The 27,260-nt window shown below is 40.4% G+C and overlaps 1 protein-coding gene across 1 annotated transcript in view; it reads right to left on the bottom strand.

Moving 5' to 3' along the window:
* Positions 1 to 1,086: 1,086 nt before the first annotated feature.
* The window catches only part of hapln1b (hyaluronan and proteoglycan link protein 1b), a 28,076-nt gene continuing 1,902 nt past the window's right edge, over positions 1,087 to 27,260 (bottom strand). Inside the window, exons 2-6 of the mRNA XM_032570479.1 lie at positions 9,402 to 9,536; positions 5,761 to 5,924; positions 3,237 to 3,435; positions 2,575 to 2,877; positions 1,087 to 2,036 (exon numbers count right to left, since the gene is read on the bottom strand). Coding sequence (XP_032426370.1) covers positions 1,747 to 2,036; positions 2,575 to 2,877; positions 3,237 to 3,435; positions 5,761 to 5,924; positions 9,402 to 9,507 — 1,062 coding nt within the window. The 5' untranslated portion in view covers positions 9,508 to 9,536 and the 3' untranslated portion in view covers positions 1,087 to 1,746. The remainder of the gene's footprint in view (positions 2,037 to 2,574; positions 2,878 to 3,236; positions 3,436 to 5,760; positions 5,925 to 9,401; positions 9,537 to 27,260) is intronic.

Genomic DNA, 27,260 nt, shown 5'->3' with positions numbered 1-27,260 from the left:
ACATGACAGCAGGTGCACCTGGCAGAAACAAAGTCTGGATGTGCATTTTCAAAAAATATGTTTTAGCAGTTAATTAATCAGATATTATTATTTGATTTGGATAGTTTTAATCCCTTAATAAATACATTTCAAAGCTGAATTTTGTACTTAGTTTATCTTCATCTCAAATTCAAATTTATTTAATGATCTAAATCATGTTAAGTGTGACAAAAGCGAAAACCCCAAAACAATCCATAATACTATTTTACTGCGTGTACTGTATGGGTTCTTTGATTATCCTGGAAATGTACTAAATTAAAAAATCTTAAAATGTTTCCTTTACTGATTTAAACCACAGAAGCAACTAACTCAAAAACCCCAACTTTAGGGAGCATTAAAAAAGGAAAATCCTTTGAATTAAGTCGTAAAATACAGCGAACACCATTTCATCCAGTCTACATCTACAGAAACAAACATCTGATGAAGACATAAAAGAGTCAATTTTAACTTTTAGAACAGGTCATGCTAAAAGTATTGTGTCCAAAAGAATATAATGACAAGCATTAACAAGGCTTGTTCTGCTCTTTCAACTTAAACCCAGTAACTGTATCAAAAATAGCGCTTTATCAAAGCATTGACACAAAGTTGAGAGTAAATCTTCTGGAAGCTGCTTAGCTGTGTGCTTCTTATAGCTGAGCCATGCTCTGAAGCCAAACACTGTGACAGCCTAAAGTCCCTGCATTGCTCTAGAAGTGACAGCGACCCAAGCAACACGAGCAACGCTGCTTCTACTCAGGCAAAGCATTTTGGGAGGAAAATTAATGTTTATGTCGTCCACTATCCTGAATGTCATCTGATCAGTGCAAACAACCCCCAGCCCCTGCCCCAGTCCCAGTCCCAGCCCCAGTCCCAGCCCCAGTCCCAGTCCCAGTCCCAGTCCCTGCCCCAGTCCCAGTCCCAGCCCCAGTCCCAGTCCCAGTCCCAGCCCCAGTCCCAGTCCCAGTCCCAGTCCCAGTCCCTGCCCCAGTCCCAGTCCCAGCCCACCCTGCTAATACTGTAGTATGTTTTATGTAAACCAAGAAGACATTGGCCAAAGAAACAACAACAAACATTTCTACAGTGTATAAAAAATATCAACACAAATACATTTCTAAGATTATCACATTCTACATACTTAGAAAACACATTGCTAACAGCTAGATGTTTCTATTTGTTTTTGTCTTTGCTGTTGGTCCAAGTTTGGTCCAATGCATTTGTATAAAAAACATGAAAAAAAAAGCGAACGGTAGGATGCAGCTATAGCACCTTGTTGAGAGGGGAGGGGCAGTAGGGTAGGGATTAGCTAACGAGTCCTGCCTAATGGCTTCACAGAGGCTGAGCTTTCATCTGCTCTTCATGTTGGGACCAAAAACAGGAGAAGTGCCCAACGTTTTGGTCCAACCGTGACACACTTAGCTGTTGTTAGTTTTGTTGGCATGTTTTTTTCTTGTATGACATTTTTGCATTAGCTTTTATATTTCCAAATCTCACCCACACACGTCAGCCCACTATTGGCATTGATTAAATAATATATAATATATGTGTAAAATACATTTTAAGGTCCTGAATGATGATGCAACATCTTAAATCTCCCATGAGTGAAAGCATCACTCGTTATTACAATTCTCTTTTCTATGCATTGTAACCTGTTGAGAGTGTTCTTTGATGTTTATATTTGTGCATGCTTGTGAACTGTGTGTAGGTGTTTGCAGGACGGCCTTTGCAGGTTTAGTTGTTTTCCTTGTAGCAGTACACTCCATACAGCTTGTGCTTCTTGTCGGGGAAGCCATTGAACCTCACAGCAGCTTCTGTGGGACTGCAGCGGCGCCTTGGATGGTAGATGGGGTAACGGACGCTGGCGTCCGCCAACCAGCCGGCGTCACAGCGGTCGTACTTGTTCAGCTTCCAGGCAGCGAACATCTGGCCAACCTTGGCGATCTGAGCACCATCTTTCTGACAAGCCCTCACAGCCTCGTCGTAGGTGAGCTTAGACGACTGGATCAGGTAGTAGAATTTACCTGGAGGGGAAAAACACAGACAATAAGAGAACCAGAACCATGTTATACTCTGTGTTGCCGCTGCTCATCCCTCATCATCCCTCTCCTTCTTCCCGCTGCTCTCTGCCTCTCTGCAACTAGCACAGCCGGCTGTGAATGCTAAGGCTAATTAGCATGAGAGGTTGTTTCTCCACCATTAGCACATTAAGTGGCGTGTACACTAGGTTGACTGACAGCGCTAAGACCCTTCTCCTGGTTCTGTTTTGTTGTTTTGGGTTGGGAGCGGTAGATTTCTTCAGACGGCAATAACAGCTCAGGGAGGAAATTGATCTTCTTACAGATTACCTCTCTCATATCACTGTTGATGATGACAGTTTTAACACATATGTAAAAAAAAACAAACATATTTTTTAAAATAAAAGTTACATACTGCAGCTTTAAGTAGGTATTCTGCTAAACATTTCTCTACGAGACGTTGAACCATAAGGTGTATTCAGGTGTTGGCTCATGAGGAGAAACCCCCTTCACAGACAAACGGAGGTAAAGTCTGACCCCTCACCTTTGTGGAAGGAAGTGAAGCAGAACACATCGTAGTGACTCTTGTCTTTGTCTCTCAGGCCATAGTTGCGAATGCCCGGCACCGTGTTCCTCCCTCCGCAGGGTTCTCTGGGGGCGGTGATGGGGTACTGCACAGAGCCGTCGCTCAGCCAGCCAGCGTTGCACCAGTCCATTCCGCCGCGCCACGCCTCGTACAGCTGGTCGAAGGATGCCACCACGGCATCCTGGTCTCGACATGCCCGCTCGGCATCATAAAAATTCAGATTGTAGCGGCCCAGGCGGGGGAAGTAGGGGAAGACAACACCTGCAGGGAGAGGCCAACAACAGGAAAGCCTTGATGCAATAATTCCGTTGGACATGGGAATTAAAACTAAAATTTGTCCAGTTTTTATTGACCCTGATGAATGACAGGAGATGAAACACAGCTGCTGCCAGAGTTTTTAGCTTTAGGCTCTAATGGCAGGTGTCCCAAGCTACTCACAAACATAATGAAACTGTTTTGATGCTAATGTACACATTTGCTGACATTCCTCCCAGCAGTCTTTGACCCTGGAGCTAAATTTAGACAAAGCCCATTTATACAATACAACACTGACATTGCGTACTCCTTCCAAGAGCTCATTGCTTTCTGTTCTAAAAAACTCGACCACCCAATCATTTTACCTTCAAGTTCGAGGGACACCACCACTGTGTCATCCTCCAGACCATCAATCACTTCACATTTGTATCTCCCATAATCGTCCAAAGTGACATCTGTCATCACCAGGGAGGCATCCATCGGGGAGGTGCCTTGCAATTGGACACGTCCTTGGAAAGTCCCATAACTCCTTTTGTGGTAACCCATGGCGACAAACACGTCCACCTAGAGCACAGTCAAAGGAGGTAGGTTGTGTTTTCCACATACTTAGAGAAACACTCTCAAAATAGAGCGGAACACTGAATGAAGAACACAAAAACATTGTCGCACTCGCAGCTGAGTTACAACTGATATTTACATACACTGTATAAAATGCCACTTTATTTCTCACTGTCTGATTTTAAAGAAGTTTGTAACTTTTATATAAAGTATTTAAAAAATATATTTGTTCAAACGGTCACTATGTCGTGACAGCATAGTATGAAACATACCATACTGTTGCTTCATACCATCTGTGAAAAAAATTGAGCTCCTCTGCCTTCTCCAATGCTAAAGAGAAACTACCAATCAGAGACATAGTGCTGTCAGTCACCCTCCATGTGACGCTGCTCATCCCCCCCCCCCCACCAACCTTTCTCTCTGCTACGATGCAGCCTGCTGTGAATGCTTAGGCTAGTTAGCATGACAGAGAACAAACAGTTTTCCTTTAATGGTTAGTTGTTTTTCCACCATTAGAACGTTGAGCAGTACATGAGGGTGATTGACAGCACTAAGCCCCTCCTCCTGGCTCTGATTGATTGTTTTAGGTTTAGGTTTCTTCAGACGGCAATAGCTCAAAATGAAGGAGATTGATCTTTTCACAGATTATCAGTCTCATTTTACACTTTCACAACCTTGTGACAGTTTGAACAAATATTTAAAACACGTCTTTTTTATACAAGTTACATATTGCATCTTTTAATTAGACTAAATGTTTCCTGTTTTAGGTCAAGTAGGACTCGCAACAAAATCTGAAATGCCTATCAAAACACTGAGCGAGACATTCCTACATTACTTTCTGCAAAGTCAGACGTGGATATACATCACTGTGCTTTGAAACGAAAGAGAGGAGCCCAGATGATTGTCTCATCGCTTTGTCAGCTTATTACAGGTAAAATTTATAATATTTGAGTTATTTGGATGAATGCCTGTAGATCAGGGGTCTCAAACTCAATTTACCCGGGGGCCGCTGGAGGTAGAGTCTGGGTGAGGCTGGGCCGCATTCACACACACGGTCTCCTCAGCCGAACCTTTCTGATTGCCTATTACCATATTTGGCCGTAGTCAGGCGCTGTAACAGCCGTAATTGTGTAGGGTCTCTTTAAGATACTCTAGTATTGCTAATGATGTCAGAAGTATGAGCCACGGCTTCTCTGTAGAGAGCGTGGGAGAAATGTGCTAGACGGACATGTTAGCTCCCTAACTTTTTAGTAATGTTACGGGTTGTTTGGACGCTGCTCAATTTTCATGTCTGATAATATAGCAGCCGTTCAACTGGGCTTTGTAAGGTTGGTGAAGAGCGTATTTATTAAAGGACAACACTGTGGAATTCCCAGTACCAGTGTGGTTGTGAGTTTTTTGACCGTCCTGACGAATCTGCCGCCTCCTCTCCTCCCTTAAACACAACCCAAGCGTTACAGCGCCTAACCTTAATTACGTTACACTGATCAGCAACTTCCGGGTCTAGACTGGATGCTGAAGCACGTGAAGCGGGAGCAGCCGCGGAAATTGCGCATGTACCGCATGCAAATAATGACAAATAGAAAATGCAAATAGGCCCGGCCGATGTCCCGCCCCCGAGAGCAATATACTCCACCGTGATTGGTAAGTTCGTTCAGCTCCGCACACAACACTGAAAAGTGCCAATTATATCAAACTCGAGGGCCGCACTAACATTAAACTTTCATATTAAGGCGGGGGCCACAAACTATCGTCCCGAGGGCCGCAGTTGGCCCGCGGGCCGCGAGTTTGAGACCCCTGCTATAGATGCATTAAAAGCAACAGCCATAATATCAGGACTAGTATTTGTTGACTATTTGAAAGTGGTTCAGTGTTAAATGATCCACTGAGATGATTTTAATCAGTCATCTCAGTGGCTAAATGTATAATTTAGCATAAACATTATATTTATGCTAAATTAGGAGTCAAAATGGTTGCAGAACTCTCATGATGCATTAACAAAAACTATCTTAAATTTTAAACAAAACAATTAGTTTCATATTTGAATTGAAATTCCACTGAAGAATTCAATTATTTTAATGTCATTATTATATTTGAGCAATAAATCAATTTGAACAATGTATATCAAGATAGACACCTTATCAATATTAATAGATAATATGTCTGATACAATGTTCAATACTTTTCCTGAACTCTGATCCAGAACCGCACAGCATTCTGGGAGATGTGGGCAGAGGGAAGGCTTTAGCTGCTCAGCCTCTCCCGGCCTGCCTTAGCCATTAGAACTGAGAAAATAGAAAACTTTTTCACCTAATTCAGATCAGTTGTTACCTCTTTCAGATAGTCTGAAGTCAGTTTGGTCCACTTGATCCTCATCTTGCGGCTGGGTGGCAGTTGCTGCTCTCTCTGGATCAGGCATGGTAACGTTACATTTCCCCCTCGCCTCGTTAAGACCTTGGCTTGTTCAGCCATCACATTGAATTTGGGCCCATTTTCTGCAAAACGGAGATTTATTGTAATTACAACAAGTAATATCAATAACTTGCCTTATTGATATTTAAGACCAAACAGGACAACAAAAGTAATGTTTGCAGACGTCAGTTTGTGCATTAGTTTAAGGCCAACACAACCAACATTTTCTAAACATTTCAATGTTTTCATGAACTGGTAGTGCTTTTTTTCCATAAAAAATGATCTAATTGTACAAAAGTATCAGTCAGGACAAGGGTCCAGAGGAAATCCCACAGTACTATCCATTCACCATGGCAAGCTGGAGGGAGTCACCAATAACATGAGGAAAAAAGTCCAATAGAAACATCATCAGTTTCTCAAAAATTAATTAGAGATTTAAGATAAAATGTCAACAGCAACTCTGAAGAATCACTAAAGACAGTTTGTCTCTTACTGGCGACAACAATCTCATGTGCTCTCCGTGCATAAACAAATGCAATAAGAAGTAGAGTTGCAAACCAAACATCAGTTTTTCCAAAAACACAAATAAATAAAAAAATTCAAATCCCTAAAATCTCTTTGGCCTACCCAACTAACCTTCCATCTGTGGGTTCACCTGAAGAGAGCTGATGTCCCGATAATCTGATAGATTTGGAGAATGTTTCCAAGACTGGAGAAATATTAAAGTGTGATTCTGATAACACAATAATCAACCAAGACTCCAAGATGAAATAGAGTCAAAATGTGATTTATTCTAACAAATTTGGATACATTTGTTAGAAATCCTTTAAGCAAATTTAAAAGTAACACGAGGAGACACTGAAAGAGGCAGCAGCCATAACTGTTGCTGTATTTTAATGCTTCATTGAGTTTCTCTGATAGATAGCTCAATAAACCTCAATAACACAGACGTGACCTTCACTGCTTCGTTGGCTTTCTGTAAATAAAGGTCAGGTTTATATTGTTCTCTGTTGGACTAGAATGTTTACTAAGGATGTCAGTCTGAGGTGACTTTAAAGGTAACTGAGGCAGTTTTAGGTAACCTCCACCTCCTGACCTCCTTTCATCTGGCCTATCCATAAACCTTCTGACAAATATTCAGCTTCAGAGTGATCCGGGAATATTCTGAGCAAACTGATGGCCCTAGTTTGGGTTTGCCTCTGTAAACTCTCCCCTCCTTCACTGAGCTTATGTTGGCTGCCTACACACAAAATGTTTAATTCCAGCTGCTGCCTAAGCATGAATGAGATTAGCTGAACAGCAAATGGCACATTGATTCCATGCTTTGTGCTGAGGAACTGCAAGTGTGAGATCCTGTGCCTCTTCATGACACTCGTTGCTAACAGTCTGCACCTAGTAGGCTGGGTGGAGACACACCTCATATTGCGGCATTTCCATCATCTTGTTTTAACACTTCAAGGACAAACATGAGCAGTGACGTAAAGAAGCAAGTTAGGATGTTCTGTCAGGTGATAATCAGGTAGACTTGGTTTGATTGGGGGCTAAAATTGCAAAATTTTCAGCTGCTGTGGTTCTCCTTCACACTGCACTGTGTCAAACAAATCAAACCCTTTTAAAACCATGTTCCCCCCATTGCCTGTGGTGGCGCTGCACCAAGAACCGCTGAAGGAAACGACACCAAAAGCTCAGAAGCAAAACTTTCCTCTTCACGAAATGTAAACAAAAATGGAGTGGTGTTAGATTTTATCGGTTAGGATTTCTCTTTTGTCGTTGGTAAAAGATTACCATCCATTGCTACTGCTGGCGCTAATTTTGCACACTTGATTTGGTGGTATTTACCCAGAATGCCCTGTGCGATAGTCCACTTCCTGCTTTTAGGAAGGTCTCTGGTTTGCTTGGCATTCGAACCACACCAGAGTCACTTCAGCTGCACCAAGACTGGGGTTTGTAGGTGGACCACAGCTCGACTACGCATTCACGCCTTTCCAAACGAACTGGACTTTGTAGGCAAACCGACTGGAGTTGGATTAAAGCGAACTAAACAGGGCTGGTGTGAATGCACGCTAAATTGTCCATCAATCTGAGGAAAGTTGTAGGGACCATTTTTGAACAAACTGTAGCCTATTATTCTATTAGACAAAAATAAAATTGAGAACTTGTAAACATTTACGACAGCAGTCAATCTTTTTGAAATCACTTTGACATTGCATTGCTCAGAGAAATTGTAGAAAATAATTCAATAGAAACTTAATCTCAGTTGCTAAAGGCCCTAGATAGGATGTCAAAGTTTAAGATGTTTCAATTAGAAATGTGTGTCCAAAGAAAGCATTTTCTCTCTGGGAAGAAAATGACAGCATGACCTAAATGTGCAAAAATACTCCTAAATTAAGCAGAAGGCTGGAACAATGTCCTGTCCATGTTTGGTGAAACCCTAACAGCTGATGACTGGGCCTCATTTTGCAGCTACAAGAACCCAGCCAACCTGCTATCACTGAGTCAACATCAGCTTTGTATACCAAAGTATTATAGGTTGAAGTGTGAGGCAGTGTGTTGCTCCAAACTGGGTTATGCAAACATCGAACTGATATAGTATAAAGACGGGTAGGTCGAAATTTATCCATAGTAGAGACAAGTTAAGTCAAACTGTGTCACGTGGATGTTTCTAAAGATGGTACATCAGGATATTAATCATCATGGATATACTTTTCATATATAGATTTTACAATCTGGCTTCTTTGTTATTAACAAAAGTGGAACATTTGAATTTTAATATGAGAATTTTAGAACCCAATGAAGACTTAGGGTGCATTCAGTCTGATGAGGACCAAAACAGCAAACTCTGGTTCAAACTTAGGTTTCAGTTCGGTAGAACTCTGGTTTGGTTAGAATGTGTATATGAACACCAACCGGACCAGAGACTGCTCCAAAAGGAGGAAGAGAACTATAATCGCAGGGCATTCTGGGTAAATACAACTAAAACAAGTGTGTAAGTCTAGTGTTAGCAGGAGAAATGACCTGTGCTCTTTTATCAAAAACAAAAGAGAAATCCTACAACCTCTAAAATCTGATGCCACTTCATTTTTGTTTACATTTCACTAAGAGCGTTGCTCTTAGTGTCTTCTTCTGACGTTTTCGTGTGGTTTCCTTTAGTGGCTTTTTGTGCAGCGCCACCCACAGGCCAGGAGAGGAACAAGTTTTTAAAAAGGTTTGGTGGGTTTGACACAGTGCAGTGTGAAAGAGAACTACAGCAGCTGAAAATGGAACAAATATTGTAATTTTGGTCCCTGATCGAACCGAGTCTACTGGAGTATCAGGTGGGAAAACACATAAACATACCACAAACATACACAGAGTTTTTATCTACCAGTACACAAACTCTAGAACAATATCTGTGTTTGACTGCAGCCTTATCTCTGAGCCACACTGATAAGTCGAGTATTCTGCAGAGAGAGTGTCATGAACGAAGCACAGCAAAGAACACGCAAACAACTCTGCATCTCATCTGACAGAGCAGAGCTCAGGACGACACTCTGAGCGAAGAGAAGAGAAACAAAACTTACCTGTAACATAGATGGTTCTGGAGTGCTCCAGCTCAGGGTACAGAATGTCTAAATTGGTTTCCGCAACACTCAGGGAGACCAAAGCACAGATCAGCACAGGAATCATCTTCACTCAATGCACTCCAGGTCCGATCACTGCAGAAACACACACACACACAGGGCGACATTGAGTTAATGCTTCGCAAACTTGTCCTGTAGAACCGTGTCATTGTTGCACGACAGAAAGAAAGCTCATATTAAAGCATGCAGCTTCAGAGCACAGCATCTCTATCTGCATGGCTCTCCCCTGCAGCATCTCCAGCAACTACAGGGGAGCAGAGCGGCGCGCTGCCGGCTCGCCTTGAGCACTTCCACAGCCAAACACAAAGTCTCAGAGTCTCACTGCAAAGTTGACTCAGCAGATTAACAAAAAAAATAAATAAATCTGAGATGCAGAAACTGAACTTCAGACAAGAATCCCATCAGGACAGAGGAACACGAAAAGCACAATACACTAAAGGAAGCGCAGTGTACCTACTGTGTGAGAAACACCGGCAGAGTGAGGAGGCAGCATGTCCTAATCACCAGCAGTTCCAGATTGCAGGCAGACTGCCACAGTGCAGAGTGACTGCCTCAGTCAGCTTCTCTCAATCTCAACCCTGACTAGTGAGTACATTCAGGATACCCCTCACATTCTGCACAGATTACACCTGAAGAATGACAGCAACAAAAAAATCCTAAATTGTGAAAATTACAAAAAAAAATTATGAGAAACCCTGACACACATAATAACGATGACATGACTGGTATATTTGTGCTAAATGCTCTTTTATTCTGTCGTCCCTGGATAAACCACACCAGAACCATTTGCTTTAAGAAGTGCAGCGGACCCCTCGTCTATTTACAGTTCAGTATTTACTATTTTTTCAGTGGAAAATTTGCCAAAGCAACTGGGAATGATTCTCTGGGAAAGTGTCTATTTGCAGATATTTTCATAGAGTGTATCTAAAATATTTGAAATAAAAGGCAGCTTGGGGATCTGAGATATCAAAGTGCAATACTAATTGACATTGACAGCCAATCCAGAAGCAGCATTCATTTTCCTTGGCACTGATTAGCTGGAGCCCAAAGAGTGGTAATGATGAAGACCGGGAATGTTATCTTCTGCTGTAGTGCTAAGATGGATTCTGTTGTGTGTGTCTGTGTATATTAAGATATATTTATTGTTTGAACTACTAAAATAGGCAGGTGTAAGAGTCTTTAGCTATTATTTGAGCTTTTAAATGCTGTTTGTGTGTTTCTAAAAGTTTATCACAGACAAAATATGGTAAATGAACGACAACCAGTTAATGTTATGGGACATGAACTATGAAGGGTGTGTGTATAAACCGACTGTCTTTTTCATCTTGTGCTAAAGTGCAGCTGTGTGTGCTGTAGTAATCAATTAGATTGATCTTTTAGCTCCTATTTTCCTTATCTTCATTCATTCAGTTGCAAACTGCTGATGCACTTCCCACTCCTGCCAAGTGGACGTCCTGCAGTCAGCAGAATAACTGCAGCATACACCCCCCCACACACGCACGCACCCCCCCACGCACACACACACACTACACTCGTTACAAATACATCCTCTATTACCCCTCCCTGCCTCAAAAAGTCATTTTCCTGCTAGAGTGGTTATCTGAGGGGGAAGATAGGTCGTCCTTCTAAGAAGGGTAAAAGACTTTTGAGTCCCACTGTTCGCTCCAGGACAAAAGGAATGTAGGCGAAGTGTGACATGTCAGTGTGGGACGGAGTAGGGACATGTAGACAATCAGGTAAACCTGAGGTTTAGCTGAACCAGGAAGGGAGGGAGGTTGAGGAGGCAGGGAGGACGCTGCAGCAGGAAAAATGATGCAGTTTCAGACTTTATTGGTGCAATTAGCAGCAGTTAATGTAACACAACAGAGATTTCCAGCTGTTCATCAAACCCAACTCAAGTTTTCAGAACGGTGTTCAGAGGCTGAGCTCAAGATAAAACAACCTCTAATGGATCCGTGCAGCAGATTATCAGTGTTGTATAAAGTACTGAAATCTCAGAGTCAAGTAAAAGTACAAGTACCTCTCCAAAATATGACTTTGGTAAAAGTCGAAGTCACTGACTGAAATGTTACTTGAGTAAAAGTCTTAAAGTATTTGAAACTTCTTGTACTTAAGTATGGAAATTACTGTAAAAATGGATGTACTCAAGTAATGTAATGAAAAGTACAAGTAAAAAGTAAAACAAAGCAAATGCAGTTTGAATGACATTTTTTATATTTTGGTAAACTTGTCAAATACACTTAAAATAATGTACACAACCAAGTGCAGGAAAAATTAAACCTGCTAATAGATATACCTGCAGGCATCATTTAGTTAAGAAAATTAGGTGCTTTACCTATAGCACAAGGTTAACTTAACCTGCTTTACAACTGAACCAGCTTCTTAGTATACCCTCCAGGACAGAAAATACAAAGTTTTTGTAAGCCTTAAGTTTTCCCTTCAAGTAAGGTCAGTGCTGAAAATGAGAAAAATAAATAGTACAGAAAATGCGGCCAACATGAAGAAAAAGAGCTGTTACGATTACTCTACTTCACAAATCAGTGAATCAGTCAATGCTACAGTCAGTAGGTGGTGCACACAACTGGTCATTATGCAAAAGAAAAAAAGAATTGGGAGGGAAATGCAGCTTATTGGCATCTGTAAACCTGGTTTTGAACTTGCATGCCTTTTCTATATTCGTTAAATTTAGTCTAAATTGCTATCGCTATGGCTTCTGTCCCCCCTTGAACAGAGGAGTCTAGGTAGCCTGCTACAGTCAACATTAGGCCTAAGCTAAATACACCACGTGTGGAACTGAAACAATGCCAAACAAAGTTCATTTATGGTCAAGATTTCACAATACAGTAGTGCCTAGTGACCAAGCTATAGTTACTGAAACAGGAGGATTATAACCATTTCATAAGAAGTTACCTCGATGTGTTTCTTCAAGTTGGACGGGGAGTTTTTGTAAGATAGAATTTCCATGTGACTGCTACTGATTGCGAGACTTGCTTTGTGTTTAATGGGAGAAGCGAAACAGGTGTATCCTAATTAAAAGTAAAGAAATCAAGAAATGGCAAAAAATGTGGAATGAAGATAAGAAAGGAAGAAGATTATATGAAGTACAAAAGTCAGTTTGAATTCGAAGCATTAATGAACGAAACAGAAGAGAAGAAATAATAATTAGTAGATTAAGAGTAGGTCATACCTACTTAAATGACATGCTTTATAAAATAGGGAGGAAAAATAATGATAAATGTGAGAGATGTGGAGAGAAAGAAAATGTAGAACACATATTGATGAACTGTAAGTCAAATGAACTCGAAAGGGTCTTCCCTTTCGAGTTCAAGAGAATAGTTTAAGAGAATAGTTAGAAATATGGGGCATGAATGGAATCTTAAAGGTATATTAGGAAATGAAGGAAACATAACAGATATTCACAAATTAAGGAAAGCATTGTTTATTTATCTTAAGAATACAAAATTAAAAAGTAGAATTTAATAGATATGAAGTAATGCTTCTACACACTCATGTACAGTAGGTGGCGGTATGCACCTTACAGTTGCTTGTGATCCGCCATAATAGAAAAGAAGAAGAAGAAGAAGTATCCTATTGGTGGTGATGAACAAGCCCAGGCAAGCAGGCTACGGACTTTGTTCGGTAGCCTGCTTGCTACTTGCTAATCAGTAGGTGGGGTCAAAACACTTGCGTTTCTCTCTCTCGCTTTTTTGTAACGAGTAACTAAACCACACATTGAAAATGTATCGGAGTAAAAGTACGCAATTAAGTTCGGAAATATAGTGAAGTAAAAGTGAAAGTCATCAAAAATTTTCATACTCCAGGAAAGTATGAAGTACTCCAAAATATACTTAAGTAAAGTAGTGAAGTATTTTTACTTCGTTACTATACAACACTGCAGATTATCATGTGTATTTATAGGTATTTATAAAAGATATTTTCTTAATCATGCATGTATGTAACTTTTATTAAAAATATATTTTTTACATATTTGTTGAACGTCTTATTATGTAGTGACAGTTAGGTATAAAACAGATAATTTGAAAAAAACAAGTAAATAAAAAAATCAAACTTCTCTGCCTTCTCCCATGTCTAACTAGAATCATGCTCGTGTATGTGCTGCTCATCTGCCTTATCACCCCCTTTCCCACTTGCTTTTTGTTACCCCACATTTTTTGTGAAATTCAATGGGATGAATTTCACAAAAAGATGAGTATTTCATCTTGTATCTTCCACATTTAGACGATTTTAAATTGTGTATTGTTCTTGAAAGTTCAGTATAGAGTTCTTTGTAAGATTATTTTATTTTATGAATGCTTTAAAACTCCAAACATTTTTTTTTTCTGGTCAGGGGCACAAAGTCACTTCCAGGGCCACAGATGGCACACTTTGGACACACTTACTTTTAATTATGCCACCAATCAGCACACAATTATTTCAATCATATTTTCATATACTGGTGTTTATTGATGCCTTCATGGAACCAATGAGGAAAGCTAATTATTTCAAACAACACGAGTAATAATCCCAACAATGCTTTTATTTTTTAATAATGTAAACTTCTTCAATTCATCTTTAACCCCAGATGCTAGCATTACCAGAGAAGGGTCATTTAACATTTCTACCTTTGGAGCCCAGAGACGGGTCGACTGACCTGAAGGATTTTAGCTAGCATCCTATAAGCAGGTGTGAACAGGCGCTTTGGTTCTGTAAATAAGGCCATTACTGGCCTTATTTACAGTAATGTAAATAAGGCCAGGGCCCTGAGTTCAGGGTCAAAAGACCCTGAGTCCAGGGTCTTTTGACCCTCTTTCGGGACTTCAGGGGGGAGGTCGAAAACCCTGGTAATTCTATTAAATGATGCTATAATTGCCGAATCATAACTTCCAGCTCTTGATGCAGTGTGACAGAGGTCCCATATTAGGTCTGTGTTGGTGATGTTATATTATAGAGATTAGACTGGTCCAATGATAGATAAACTGGTCTGGGATGAGAGCAGATTGCTGAATTATTATTGGTTTGAAATGTTTACTGTGTAATATTTGGTCGACTATGTTATGTCAGGAGCCATAATATTCACACTCTGTGTGTCAATAATATATTTACTCACTTTGACTTATTTTAAATTTCTGCAACTACCTTCCAGGAAACAAAGCTTGAGGAAACTCAGGACTGATAAACCAAACCCTGATTCCATCCTCACTGTAAGTAGATTCTCCTTTTTCCTTGTCAAACTACAACAACTTGGAAAAAAAAGCTATTAGTAGTATCAGTACAAGTGACCTTTGTGACCTTGTGCTTTTTACTTGCCAATAAAGTTAAAGCCATCCCATGTTTGACATTGTGCTTGACATCTTTATCCTGAAGCATAACCTGACCCTCATGAAACCTCTGAGAGAGAAAAACAAACGAGCTGCAAGAAACTGACAGGCTTAAATCCAGACAGAGAGCTGAGGAAATATTTTTTTTTTAAAAAGTTTATATGGGTCTGTCTGGCTTTTAAATTTTCACTAAAGCTTCATATTATCACAAAAACAGAGATTTGCATCTAAATTGAATCATTGGACTCTGGAAAGGTTCTGACTCAGATGCAAACCCAAAAAATGACTGCAGATTGGTTTTAAACTCCGATGATTAGCCATGCAGTCTGCTAACCTTGCAACACTAAAATTACATGTTAGCGTTACCATTATTTCCCTCCTTCAAATTCAGCGTTTCCCTCTGATTATTATGTGCCCGCAGCAAGTTTGTGAGTTTTGCACCTGAACCTGAAAACAATCAGTGGATCCAAACGGGCAAAATCACAGCAACAACCATATCTAATAAAACCAACTTGATCTATACAGTTAAATTAATATTTCTACTCATTATTTTAACGATTTGAAGTCGCTTAAACAACGTTGAAAAACAAGGTCTGTACTGTTGCAATTAGTGTTTGTAATGAATTAGCATGCTAGATTAAATAACTAGCTTAAGAGTTGAAATTAAATAGGACTTAGTCTTGTCTCTGAGTGGAAAAAACTTAGACTCATTGTGGTTTCCACAGCAACGATACCTTTAAAATGACCAATTAACATTTCATTTGTTTTTGGACGGTGGGAGGAAAGCAAACTCCAGACTGAAAAGATTCAGGTGAGAATTGAAACCATCTCGCTGTGAGGCTGCACCACACATCACTCTGCTGCCAGGAACTTTAACTAGGCCCTGTATGTAAATGATGTTGACAAACGTCAGGTCAGAACATTCACATTCATTCACTGTAATGTCTGCTGAGTTCAGTTAGAGGCTGTGTCAACATCCTGGTCATTCTGTTGCTGGTTATTCATTTATTTTCTGTGTAACTTCAGTTTAATATTGTAGTACTAATTTACAATGCTACATGCTAATTCTCTTCACTTATTTAATGGATCCTCAGTCAGATTCCTGCCAGATCATTTGATGTATAACCACTATTACAAATGCTGAAAAAGTGAGAAGAATAAAAGTTTTGTAGACTTTAGACCACATGTCTAACTCAAGGGCCGGGGTCGAATCCAGACGCCAAATCATGGCAGGATTGCTATCTCACCACGCCTCGTTTTAAGTGTAGATCACACATTAACTGTGGTTATCCACATTTTTCAGAAGGTTTATGTTAATTTCACTAGTCAAACTTTACTGGCAGACATTTGAAATGAACAAATTGTTTACAAAGAACCTTTCCAACAACATGAAGTTGGGGCACATCACAAGTTTTCATGTTTAAAACTCTCAAGGTTTTAAGTTTGAGTAAGTCTGCAGGCAACAGATTTTCTGCAGGAGAAAATCCTGAAGAAAAATGCTACAAATGCATATTTTATTTGGTTTGAGACATTACAACACGCGCCAGACATTTTCACCATCATATAATGCAGATCACAGTTGGAACATCAGTTCCTCTGTTTTTTTAATTCAGAGTGAGGATGCATTGTCATTTTACTCAGATCTCCGGTGGGGTTTTGCTTAACAAAACGTTAGCAGATAAATACTGCAGGCAGCCCAGAGCAGCGATGCAGCAGCTGACCTGAAGTGGTGCTTGACAAGCCGAGTGGGAGCGCCTCCACACCGTGGAATGGAAGCACCTCTTGAGACTACAAAGCCACAGTGAGGAAGATCTGGTTGTTATTACACGCATATTGTAAAGCTAATTCATGTCAGAAACAGCATGATGTCAGCCGATAAAATGTCAAAACCTGTTTAGGTTGCAGGACCGGGCAGAAGTTTACATCCAGTTATCAGGAGCATGACTGCTGTACTTTCAACTGAATTTCAAAAACAAGAATTGGATGCAAAAGCTAAAAAAAAATAATAATAATAACAATGTGGAATTTGTCAAATGTAAATAGTGGTGGGACTCGATTTAAAATTTTAATAGCGTTAATTGCAGGATCCATCATTAATTAAAGACAATTAATCACATTTGTATCAAAAAGTATTTGTTGACAAAATAAGCAACATCTCCAGATAAAAAAAATCGCTACTGCGTCACACTTATGGGCGTACAAGAAACACATGAATATAAAGGTTCCAGGCAGAGGTGCCGCCAGGAATCTTGGGCCCCATGACAAAAAATGAAATTGGGCCCCCCCCCCTCTCCACACAGCTGCTGTTACAATTTCTTGAGTCTCTCTGAACTATCAAAAGCGTCACATTTTTAAAGGCTTGCAACTGCCTTGCTTTCTTTGGTTCAATACTAATAACTAGCACAATATTCACTGCTAGTGAATTTTACATGAAACAGTTTGCATACAGTTTGCAAGTAAGTTGCTTAAATTTTTTCTATTAGTTTTCTATTACTGAAACGTCTCTCCACACAGGCAACAGTTATAGGCAACGTGCAAAATATAGATGAAGCAATTCAGACTTCTCAAAAAATATACTATGTAGTTGCATTTTATTCAAGCTGCAGTATATAACTTCAATAAAATGTTTTCTCTATATTAGTTAAAGCTGGCACCATGTCATGACAGTTTGTTATGAGACAGATAATCTGTGAAAAGATCAATCTAATCCTCCTGAACTACTATTACTGGCTAAAGTAATGCAACGTTCTGGCCAAAAACAACCAATCAGAACCAGGAGGAGGGGCTTAGCGCTGCCAATCAACTTCATTCTCTCACTACTAAATGTTCTAATATTTAGCAATATTAGTTGTTTCTCCAACAATAAGTTGGAGAAACAACTTATCATTATTGCTAGCTACAGCATAGCACAGAGCAAGGAGAGGGAGGGAGCAGCTACATGAGATAGTGATTGACAGCAGTAAAACTCTCCTGTCTCTGATTGGTTGTTTCTAGATAGTACTGGGAGAAAGCAGATGAAATAACATTTTCATAATTATTTCTATACCATACTGTCACAACATAAAGACAATTTAACAAATATGTAAAAAAATAATTTTTTTATAAAAGTTACATACTGCAGCTTTAATTTCACTCAGGAGAGGACGGGTCAGGAGGGACTAGAGCTGCTGCTGACTGACTCATCTGTTGTTAAGTGGTAAAAGGTACAAGTTAAATATATGAATATCTTGGTAATTTTTTTTCTTTGTTCATAGAATGCTAGTTAAAAGGAGGCAAACAGTCTGTAGCTGAGCTAATTATGCTAAATGGTTGATAATCTCACACAATCTACCCACCTCTCTTGGAGAAAAACTGGGTTATAAATTGACACTCTTGTTTTTTTCTCCCTCTCTCTATTTTTTTGTGAAAACCTAACTTTATTATTTTTCTTAGCAGCATAGTAACAGCCACAGTCGTTCTTGTCTTCCACTGACTTCTGCTGAACAGCGTCACCATCAAGCTCCAAGCAGGAACGAACCATTTCATGCAGATCCAGGGGTTCAGGGCAAATATGGACGTGTGTTTTTTGATCTGGGAACATTTGATTTTTACTGCTAAAAACTATTTTAGAAAACACAATATGACTAATTTTGTAATTGACAGGGTCCTATTTTTTTTATTTCTATGAAAAAATAAATAAATTGCGGAGGGCCCCCTATTGGTCAGGGGCCCTTGGAATTGTCATAACTTTTCCCCCCTGGTTCCAGGCGAAATCTTTGAATGTAAAACATCTTTATGAGTTGTGTTAACATTTTTAAAATCTATGTAATTGAGTAATCAAAATTAATGCAAAGTCCTGCCTATACATGCATATAGATCCATAGTTAGAGTTTGGAGTTTCTGTGTCTGTGTGTGTTTCCTCTCTACTGCATCTGCAGGTTTTCCCTGGAGGGCGGAGGTAAGTAGGTTGTCCACACACACCTGCGATTCATCATCATGCTCATCAGCTGCTGGATAAGAGGAGCTGGCTGCCAGTCATTCAACACCTGAGTGATAACACCAGCTGTCCCTCTAGCCCTCTGTAGATCGTCTGCTGTTTTCTGGTTCCTTCACCTATACTCTCCTGTTGCTCACCTCATACTGGAAATTTATCTCCAGTGACCTCCGAACCCAATCTGTCTGCCCTCTGACCCTCCCAACTCTCGCCTTGCTACACCAACAAGTCTGCTCATTCCCATCTGGCCTCCTCCCCCCCTCAAAAACCATAAGCTCCTCACCTCCTCCTTTACAAATATCTGCCTTTCATTCCCTGGCTCATTTCTCATCCTTATATTTTGCCCATGTTTCATCAATCTGGGTCAAATTCTCACCCACACATAAAATGAAATGAAGACATCCAAGAACAACCCAGACTAACTAAGAACCAGCAAAGCTCAAGTCTATCCTACACTGAAAGATGTTGAAACACACGACATTGTCCACAGGAAACTGAGTTTAACATAAACCCAGACTGAGAGGTCACTGAGTGAGGAAGAAGCTCCAAAACTGACACCTTCAAATCCCATCAAAGTCTGCAGCTGCCCACATGGATGGCTTCTGCAAAAAATGAGTTTAGGTCAAATTAGACAAAGGTCAAGCTGTTGGCCCACAATAAAAAAATAAATTAAAAAAATCAACATTTGTCTTTCAAACATCAACCAACTGTCAAGCATAGTGGTGCAGCATCATCTTATCGTGGTGCATTGATGAACAAAGCATCTTAGAGCCCAAATTGAGGCAGACAAACAGGAAGCAGTGGAGATTGCAGAACAACTAATTTAAAAGCTTGAGGAAGTGGAGAAGACGTCCAAGGAGGCTCCATCTGAGATCACTTTGGATGATCGGGACAAATTTGAACTGGAAGTCCAAAAGCTAGAGAAAATGCTCCAAGAGGAGAAAAGACTAAGGGTCCAAGGAGAGACTGAAAATGCTGCTCTACTGAAAACTGTAGAGTTTCTTCGGCAGGAAACAGGCAAAGAATGGCCGAAACCATTGGTCTATCACCTCAACAATGAGCTCTTTGACATCTTTCAGCAGGAGATCAAGGGGCTGCACCTAGATGTTGCGGCCATTACGATGGAGAAATTCAACACCAAACGCGACTATGAAGACCTTGTCTTAGAAGAGAGGAAGGAGAAGCAGGCTTTGCTTCTGGAAATTCAGGAGCTTAAGGAGAAGCTGGAGAATGCAAAAAGGGAGTCAGCGAAAAGGGAAGCCATCAAGATCCCGCTACAATTCTCTAGCCACTGTGAAGGATTGAAGAAAGTTTCCACTGAATATTCAACAGAAATCCAAGTTCGAGATGAGGACATTCCTTATCTTGATGTCCAACAGCTTCAAGAAATGCTCCAGAGAGAGAGAGAGCTGAGGATTCAGGCTGAAAATGAGAACCTGGATCAATTTAAATGTGCTGAGGCTTTCTTTGAAATGATGGAGCAAGAGCTGACAACCGAACGTAAACTTAGAGCCCAAATTGAGGCGGACAAACAGGAAGTTGTGGAGATAGCAGAGCAACTGATTAAAAATCTTGAAGACGTGGAGAACATGTCCAAAGAGGGTCCCACTGAGATCACTTCAGATGAAAGGGACAAGATTCAACTGGAAATCCAACAGCTGGAGAAAACTGTCCAAGAGGAGAAAAAACTAAGAGTCCAAGGAGAGACAGAAAATGCTTCTCTCTTGAAAACTGTAGAGTTTCTTCGGCAGGAAACAGACAAAGAACTGCAGAAAGAAAGGGCTCTGAGAGAAGAGGCAGAAAGAGGTAAGCTGGAGTTGAAAAAGGTAAGTGATAAACTTTACCAGGGTTTCGAGAAAGCCTGTAAGATGACAGAGACGCTCTCAGCTGAGGCCGTACTTTTTACCAACAAGCTTCAGGTAGATGACCAGAAACAGAGATCTCTGCTCAAAGATATCCAGGAACTCACCCTCATGCTTGAAGAGGAAAAAACCCTTAGGATCAAGGCAGAGAACTATGAGATGGAGGCCATAGAGATCGTAGAGGCTTTGCAGAAGGAAGCAAAATATAGAACCAGGAAGATCAAAGATTTGAAAAAGAAACGTCATCACATCAAAGCTCCACCTTTTTAAAGTTATGTGAATAACAGCCTTGTTGTTGTAAGATTATTAATACTTTAATTCATGTAAAAATAAGTCTTATGTTTTTCTGTTTCACCACACCTGATTCAAATGATTGCATGACCTCCTCTGCAGCCACCAAATACTGCAAAAGTCTGTCAATCAGCCATTCATTTGAGTCAGGAGAAGGAGACACCTAAAGCATGTAGGGCCTGGGTACTGAAGGACTACGGTTGGGAATCACTGCGACGGCGGAATCGCAGTGAAGTTGTCGCCCTCGTCACTGCGACGATGGTCGATTCCTGGTCTGTCCACCCTTTGGCGTTTCTTTTCCCACTTCACCCACCTTACCTGCTGGCGATTGTAATCCCAGTGTAGGGTAAGAATAGATTATGACGAGAATTTATTGATGCAGCATATTGAAATGACGGCCATCGAGAAAGCCTAGTGCTCCTCTGATCCAGAGATCTGGTCTTTGTCCCGCCCCGGCAGCCAATGAACCAATCAACAGCTAACTCCAAACCGGCCCGGTCTGGCCGGCCCGATTGGAACCACAGCTCTCGTGGTTCCAGGGAGTCGGGTGGTACCGGGCTGGAAGTGCTAATGCAAAAACAATCAGCCCTGCTTTTAAGCCAGACTGGCCTGGATCAGCCCGGGTCTGGCTGTGCAGTGCAAAAGGGACTTATGAGAGATGTTATCCTGCTTTTGTCATAAGGGTGCCTATATATCTCTCTCTCCAGATCCACTAGAAAGACTACTATGGAACCTCTGAACAACAGCAATATTACGGATAGATGGATTGACGGGTAATTAGACTGAATGCTGTCAAACCAAAACAGCAAACATTTACAGTGTGCATTTTGTAAGTCTAGATTATCATCAATAGTTTGGACCACAGGTCATGGCCACATCAACATCCATGTAACGGCTAACGGTACAGTTGACTTTTCAAACTCAGAAATTTCCGAGTTTTCTTTTTTAGAAGACTTCTCAGATTAATCTCAAAATTTCAGATTATCTTCTAGCAAACTTTCAGCCTTTCAAACTTAGAAATTTCCTTGGTTTTTCTAGAAAGTTTCTGAGATTTTATGGAAGAATTTTCTATATATCTACAATGGCTGATCAACATAGAAATAAGTCCTCTCCTGAATGTGTCTAATTTAACATGCCTGTGCACAATATTGACAGTTCTATTAAGAATCCAACAGAGCAAATAGTAGAGTTCCTCCAGTTTTGTTTTTTTGGCAACAGGATGCTGTAAATATGTAACACTACCCGTTTATTCAGGCTGTGTATCGATGGCAGTGCTTCACCTTCATCAGCCTGTGCCTTCATGTGCCTGTCTAAAACCACATGTGTTAGATGTGACCACGGTTTTAAATAAACTCAACTTTCAAGGTTCTAGCTCTATTTATATGCATGCTAGACAGAGACAAGCTCAAAAACATAAATACTAATGGAAAGCACATTAGTCAACGCGACAAAAACAGCAATTCATGAGGAGAGTAAAAAGTCACATTCTCCTCTGCACATAAATGCAAAAAAAGTCATAAACTCCTTTGCCATGTAGTTCGGTGGTCCCCCATAATTCACACAACCTGAAGTTTACGGTTTCTCTCTTTTCAAAGAATAATACCCCCTTTTTACTTGAATGGGTAAAATGGGCCCCTGCAACCCCCTGGTTGCTTAAGTGTGTTCATATATATATATATTTATATATATAAGTGTGTGTGTTGTGAGGGGGAAGGAGTAATGGGTGGGGGGTTCAGGGTGGAGTCGCTAAGTCTAAGCAAGCAAACAGAGAGGGGTTGTTGGGCTCAGAGCTTCTCACGAGCTCAGGGCTTACAGCTCTAAATCACTTAGTGCACAACATGCTCGACCACAAATATGACGAGTTTCACAAATACGATAGTCTGCATGGGCGGCGAGTGACCAGATGAAAGCTGGGCTTTCACAGCAACGTACAGACAATGCTGCACCAGAACTGTGCTCTGATATTTCTTCATTCTAATGAGGAAATAATTGCTCTGCTTTAGTTAGATCTAAATATGTCTGTGGCACAATACTGATTGACAGTGGTCGGCTGCTGGTAGAAGATGGGGCTGTAGGCACTTTGTGACATCTTCTCTGTTGTCAAGTCTCACTCTAGCCGGTTAATGTCTGGTTTGGTACTAGCCAAGTAGGGTGTGTCTCCATGGCAGTGTTGTGGGAATGTGAAAACGTGGGCTCGTTGTGAGTGTGCCAGAGCTGTGGTCGATGCTCCGATGATGTCATTTTGCGCGTGTGGGATTTTGGCCAGATTCTCCGAAATCTCTTGGTATATCTGTTCGTTACGCGTTGCCTTGTCCAGCTAACGCTTTATCCACTCTTCAGCTACAACTGATAAAAAAGCTTGGACCTCAAGGTGGGACCAATGAAATATCGATTCACAGATCATCATCTCACCAACTACTGCGGTTGTAGTGGTTGAACTATGTTGTTGCCGTAAAACTGTTGGTAGGTCAATCAATGCAGTCTGCTGCCAATCAAATCACTTATGCTCAATACCTAGCTAGGTCTGGCTTGTACAACTCCTGAGGTAGTTCCAAGAAACTGTGAAGAATTGTGCAAATAAAGACGAATCTGGCCAGGGCTGACTGAGGAAGAACTGGTTAAAGCCACACTGGTGGAGCAGGGTTTTACTGGTTTCCTTTGCTCAGATTTAAAGTAAGTCAAAACAGCGGTTTGTTTTCTGATCAGTCCAGAAGCATAATTTCTGACTGGGTTCTCTAAAGCTATCAGTCTTTTAATATTGTCAGTTAGTGTCCAGCTTCAAACTCTGTGTATAACTCTTGGTTTCAGCACTGCTGGTACTGATCAGAGATCAGGTGGCAAAGCTTGTTTAAAATAATGAATAAATCAGGATATTAGGCTAAATCCAACAGAGGAATAGACATTTACAGGAAGAGACACTTATAGCGACACAACTGACTTAAGTCATCTCCATGGGTGCAAGTCATTCTTTTATGAAATTAGCAAAGAACTGGTTCAAGCACCAGTTCTGGTAAAGTACTGGAATGCTATAGGTTGAAAAACCCATAATTTGGAGCAGTTCCAGGACTTTCTCATTGTAGAAAGACTGTCAGATGGATTGCTCTACCTGAACAACTTAACTAGACTAGGTAGACTTTACCCACAATAGATGATCTCACAACATGTCATGTCAGAATTCTTCGTTCATTTTTGGTGGGCCAACAAGTCCATGTGTAACAGATACAAACACCTTTTTTAAGTCATTTCTAAGGTATCTGCTAAGTAATACGTTTCAGAAAGACATTGGTGATTTGTATTTCCATAATGGGACATCTCTTCTGACTAAGCAGACCAAGAATGAGAGTAATGTGGAAGATTTTGTAAGACAGGAATGCTTGAAGAAATGCAGTGGTCTATAACAAGCCAACCAGGAAGAGTGAGACATAATGAAACAATGCCTGTCGAATCAAGTGAAGTTTAAACGAGTATGAAAGTACTGCTTTGGAGATGATGCTTCTAAACTTCTCCAGCCTTTAACAGAATATCTCCTCAGTCTCTGCTAAAGCTAGTTGACCGGTATGTGACAGGGATTCTTCCAAGGGATTATTTTTACTAAGCTACAGGTACACTAAGGTACATTTTTAAAACCAAAACATAATGTTTATGATCTCACTCCAAACTCTTTCATTGCACTTAGAAACAGTTCCTGTTTGTGAGCAGAAATTTTGAGAATAAAACCTCAGATTCGGTCAGTTCTGTTCCGTCTGTCATCTGTTCTTTTTTTAATTATTATTTTTTATGTTTTATTATTATTAAAGGAATAACCTCACTCTGTAGCAATCATTGTGAGAGCTTGTGACTGTGATGTCACTACCCATTTCTGGGTGTGATTGTTTTGCTTAGAGAGCTCACTCCAGATGATAGCTAATCAGCTGGATTCAGCTCCACACTGTTCTGAGAACTGAATGAAGTACACATGTTACACATGTCCAGAATTGGAAGACAGAGTTAAAAAAAAACAGTAAGGGTCCCGATCGAGATCTTTTGTCCTCAGTAATAATTAGAGCCATTTCACATGAAGTACTACTAATATTAAGTATTAATTTTCAAGTATTAATATTTTTTCACACACTTCACAGAGGGGAAGGGGTTTTATGTTTCACAATTTGTGCTTCGTTTCTTCATGTTTACGCCCATATAAAACATGTTTTTGCCCAATATTTGTGGCAAGACAAGAAAAAGCGACGGAAGATTTATAGCACACACTCACACAACACACCACAAGTACAATAATGTTATGAAAATCAACATCATGTATGAGAGTGAGGTATCAGCATGTATGAGACTGAGCTATTCAGTCATGGATGGGGCTCCTTTAGTTTTTACACTATTATTATTATTTTTTTTTTTTACCTGAAATATTTGCATATGAAGAAAACCTAAAATAATGTTAGACAACTAGCACAGCAACAGGTAGGAAGGCACTGGTGTTGCTCCAAATAACCAGGGATAGCTCACTATGGCTACATTCACACATGAGGCCAATGAGACCCAAATCAAATTTTTGTACCCATATGTGGCCCATATCTGACTTTTTCATTTCAGTCTGAAAGGACCAACTTTTCCACGTCTCTACCAACATGAGACGTGTCATAATTCGGCACTAGAAGAAGCCAGATGCAGTAAATCTGGATGCAAACAATGGCTGAAAGCAGTCTGAGTCAGTGAAGCGCATCACATCCCAGTCTCTGTTCAATCCCAGTCCAATCCCAATCCTAATCCAATCCCACCTCTCCTGGTCCAACTCCACCTCCAAATAGACTACTCTAGAAAAGCCACAGTAAGTGTTCCACAAAAGGCCGTTTCTATTAGTTATGGTTTCTTTTTATGAACTTTGTTCGTCTCATCATGATCGTGTGACGATACTGTCGGCTCCCATTGCTGAATATCTTCAAATTCAGCAATGGGATCTGAATTTGAAGCTCCCATTCAATGACTGCAATGTCTATTGATGCTATCATCTGTAGACAACAGCATTCACTATTATTTCTGTAAACAGAGAGCTGCTGTGTAGCATCAACGTTATTCTGCACATGCGGATCACTTTGGTGGTCGTAACCCTTTGACATCTGATTGATATCTCATCATTCACTAGTATTGTCTGAAAAATTGGATTCCAGCAAAAAATTAAAATTGAGCATCAAGACCTGCGGTGTGAACGTAGCCTCTGCTACTTTCCAAGGCACCTCATAAAGCAGCTGCAGGCCAGAGCAGTTTAGAAATCATCACTGTTTAAAACTCAATATTCCTACATACTGGAAACCAGACCATACTGTCTTCTCACTGTTTCTCTGATGCTGTGATTAATCCCTCATGGGGACCAACTGAGGTAGTCATCAATTGCTTCCTTTGTACATCTGAGGTGATCTGGACTTGTCCTTCTCAATTTCCCATCTAGCCAGTACAAAGAAAACTGAATATAAATTCAATTAGTTTGACTAGAAAATTTTAATCTTGAAAATGTGTATTTTATGTTTTAGGGAAACATAATTCCCTATTTCCCTATAACACAACACATTTTGGCATTATTGGCATTCCACACAAAACGGCCTCAATGCACTGGGAGAAATTACATCACTGAATCCAGACCTGCAATTCAAAATAAACCAGTTCAGTGAGAATAGCTTCTGCTTTTGCTTCAAAGTGTGAGACAACAAGAGACAACTTTTCCTGTGCTGTGCACAGATGCTTTGCACTTCTTCTAACATTGCACATTGCACACCCCACTTTGATGGTGAGCTTTGCACACCGTTCACAGAAGAAGCAGGGAAACCGTGCAAGTAGCTGCAGCACATGGAGCTCATTCTGACACAGCAAAGCCGGAGTTGCGAGAGGAGCGCAGTGGTCTGGCTCAGGTTCTGAATTCCTCCCTTGCGAACAACATGGTAGGAATTCATATTCCTATTTGAGGAAAATTGCTGCGTCATGAAACATTTGTAGCTGGAAAAAATTTGTATTCAGATAATACAGAATACATATTTCATACATATTCAGAGGTTCCAGTGTATCTCCCTTCCTGCTTTCTCTCTGCAGTGTGAGATCCAGCAGTCTGATGGACATCTATTACATCTCTTCTTCTGACTAATGAGGAATCTATCGAGTGTGTTGTGAAGTAAAGCAGTGGCATCCGTCAAACAACTGAAATGTTCAAAGCTGGAGTAAAATATCTGACTCTGGGAGTTGTGAACGGTACTGAAAACCGATGTCCACCACCATGAGGTCAGGTTTAAAGTTTCCTCTAAAGCGTGTTGCTTCACCTGACTTGCTTTCAGATGAACTTGTTTTCAGCATTGCAGGGTTTTTTACAACCAAGAAG

Source organism: Xiphophorus hellerii, chromosome 8, assembly GCF_003331165.1.
Source record: "Xiphophorus hellerii strain 12219 chromosome 8, Xiphophorus_hellerii-4.1, whole genome shotgun sequence".
In the NCBI taxonomy this organism is placed as follows: domain Eukaryota; kingdom Metazoa; phylum Chordata; class Actinopteri; order Cyprinodontiformes; family Poeciliidae; genus Xiphophorus; species Xiphophorus hellerii.
Note: the sequence above shows the minus strand (reverse complement) of the source record. Positions and strands in the feature narration are given on the sequence as shown.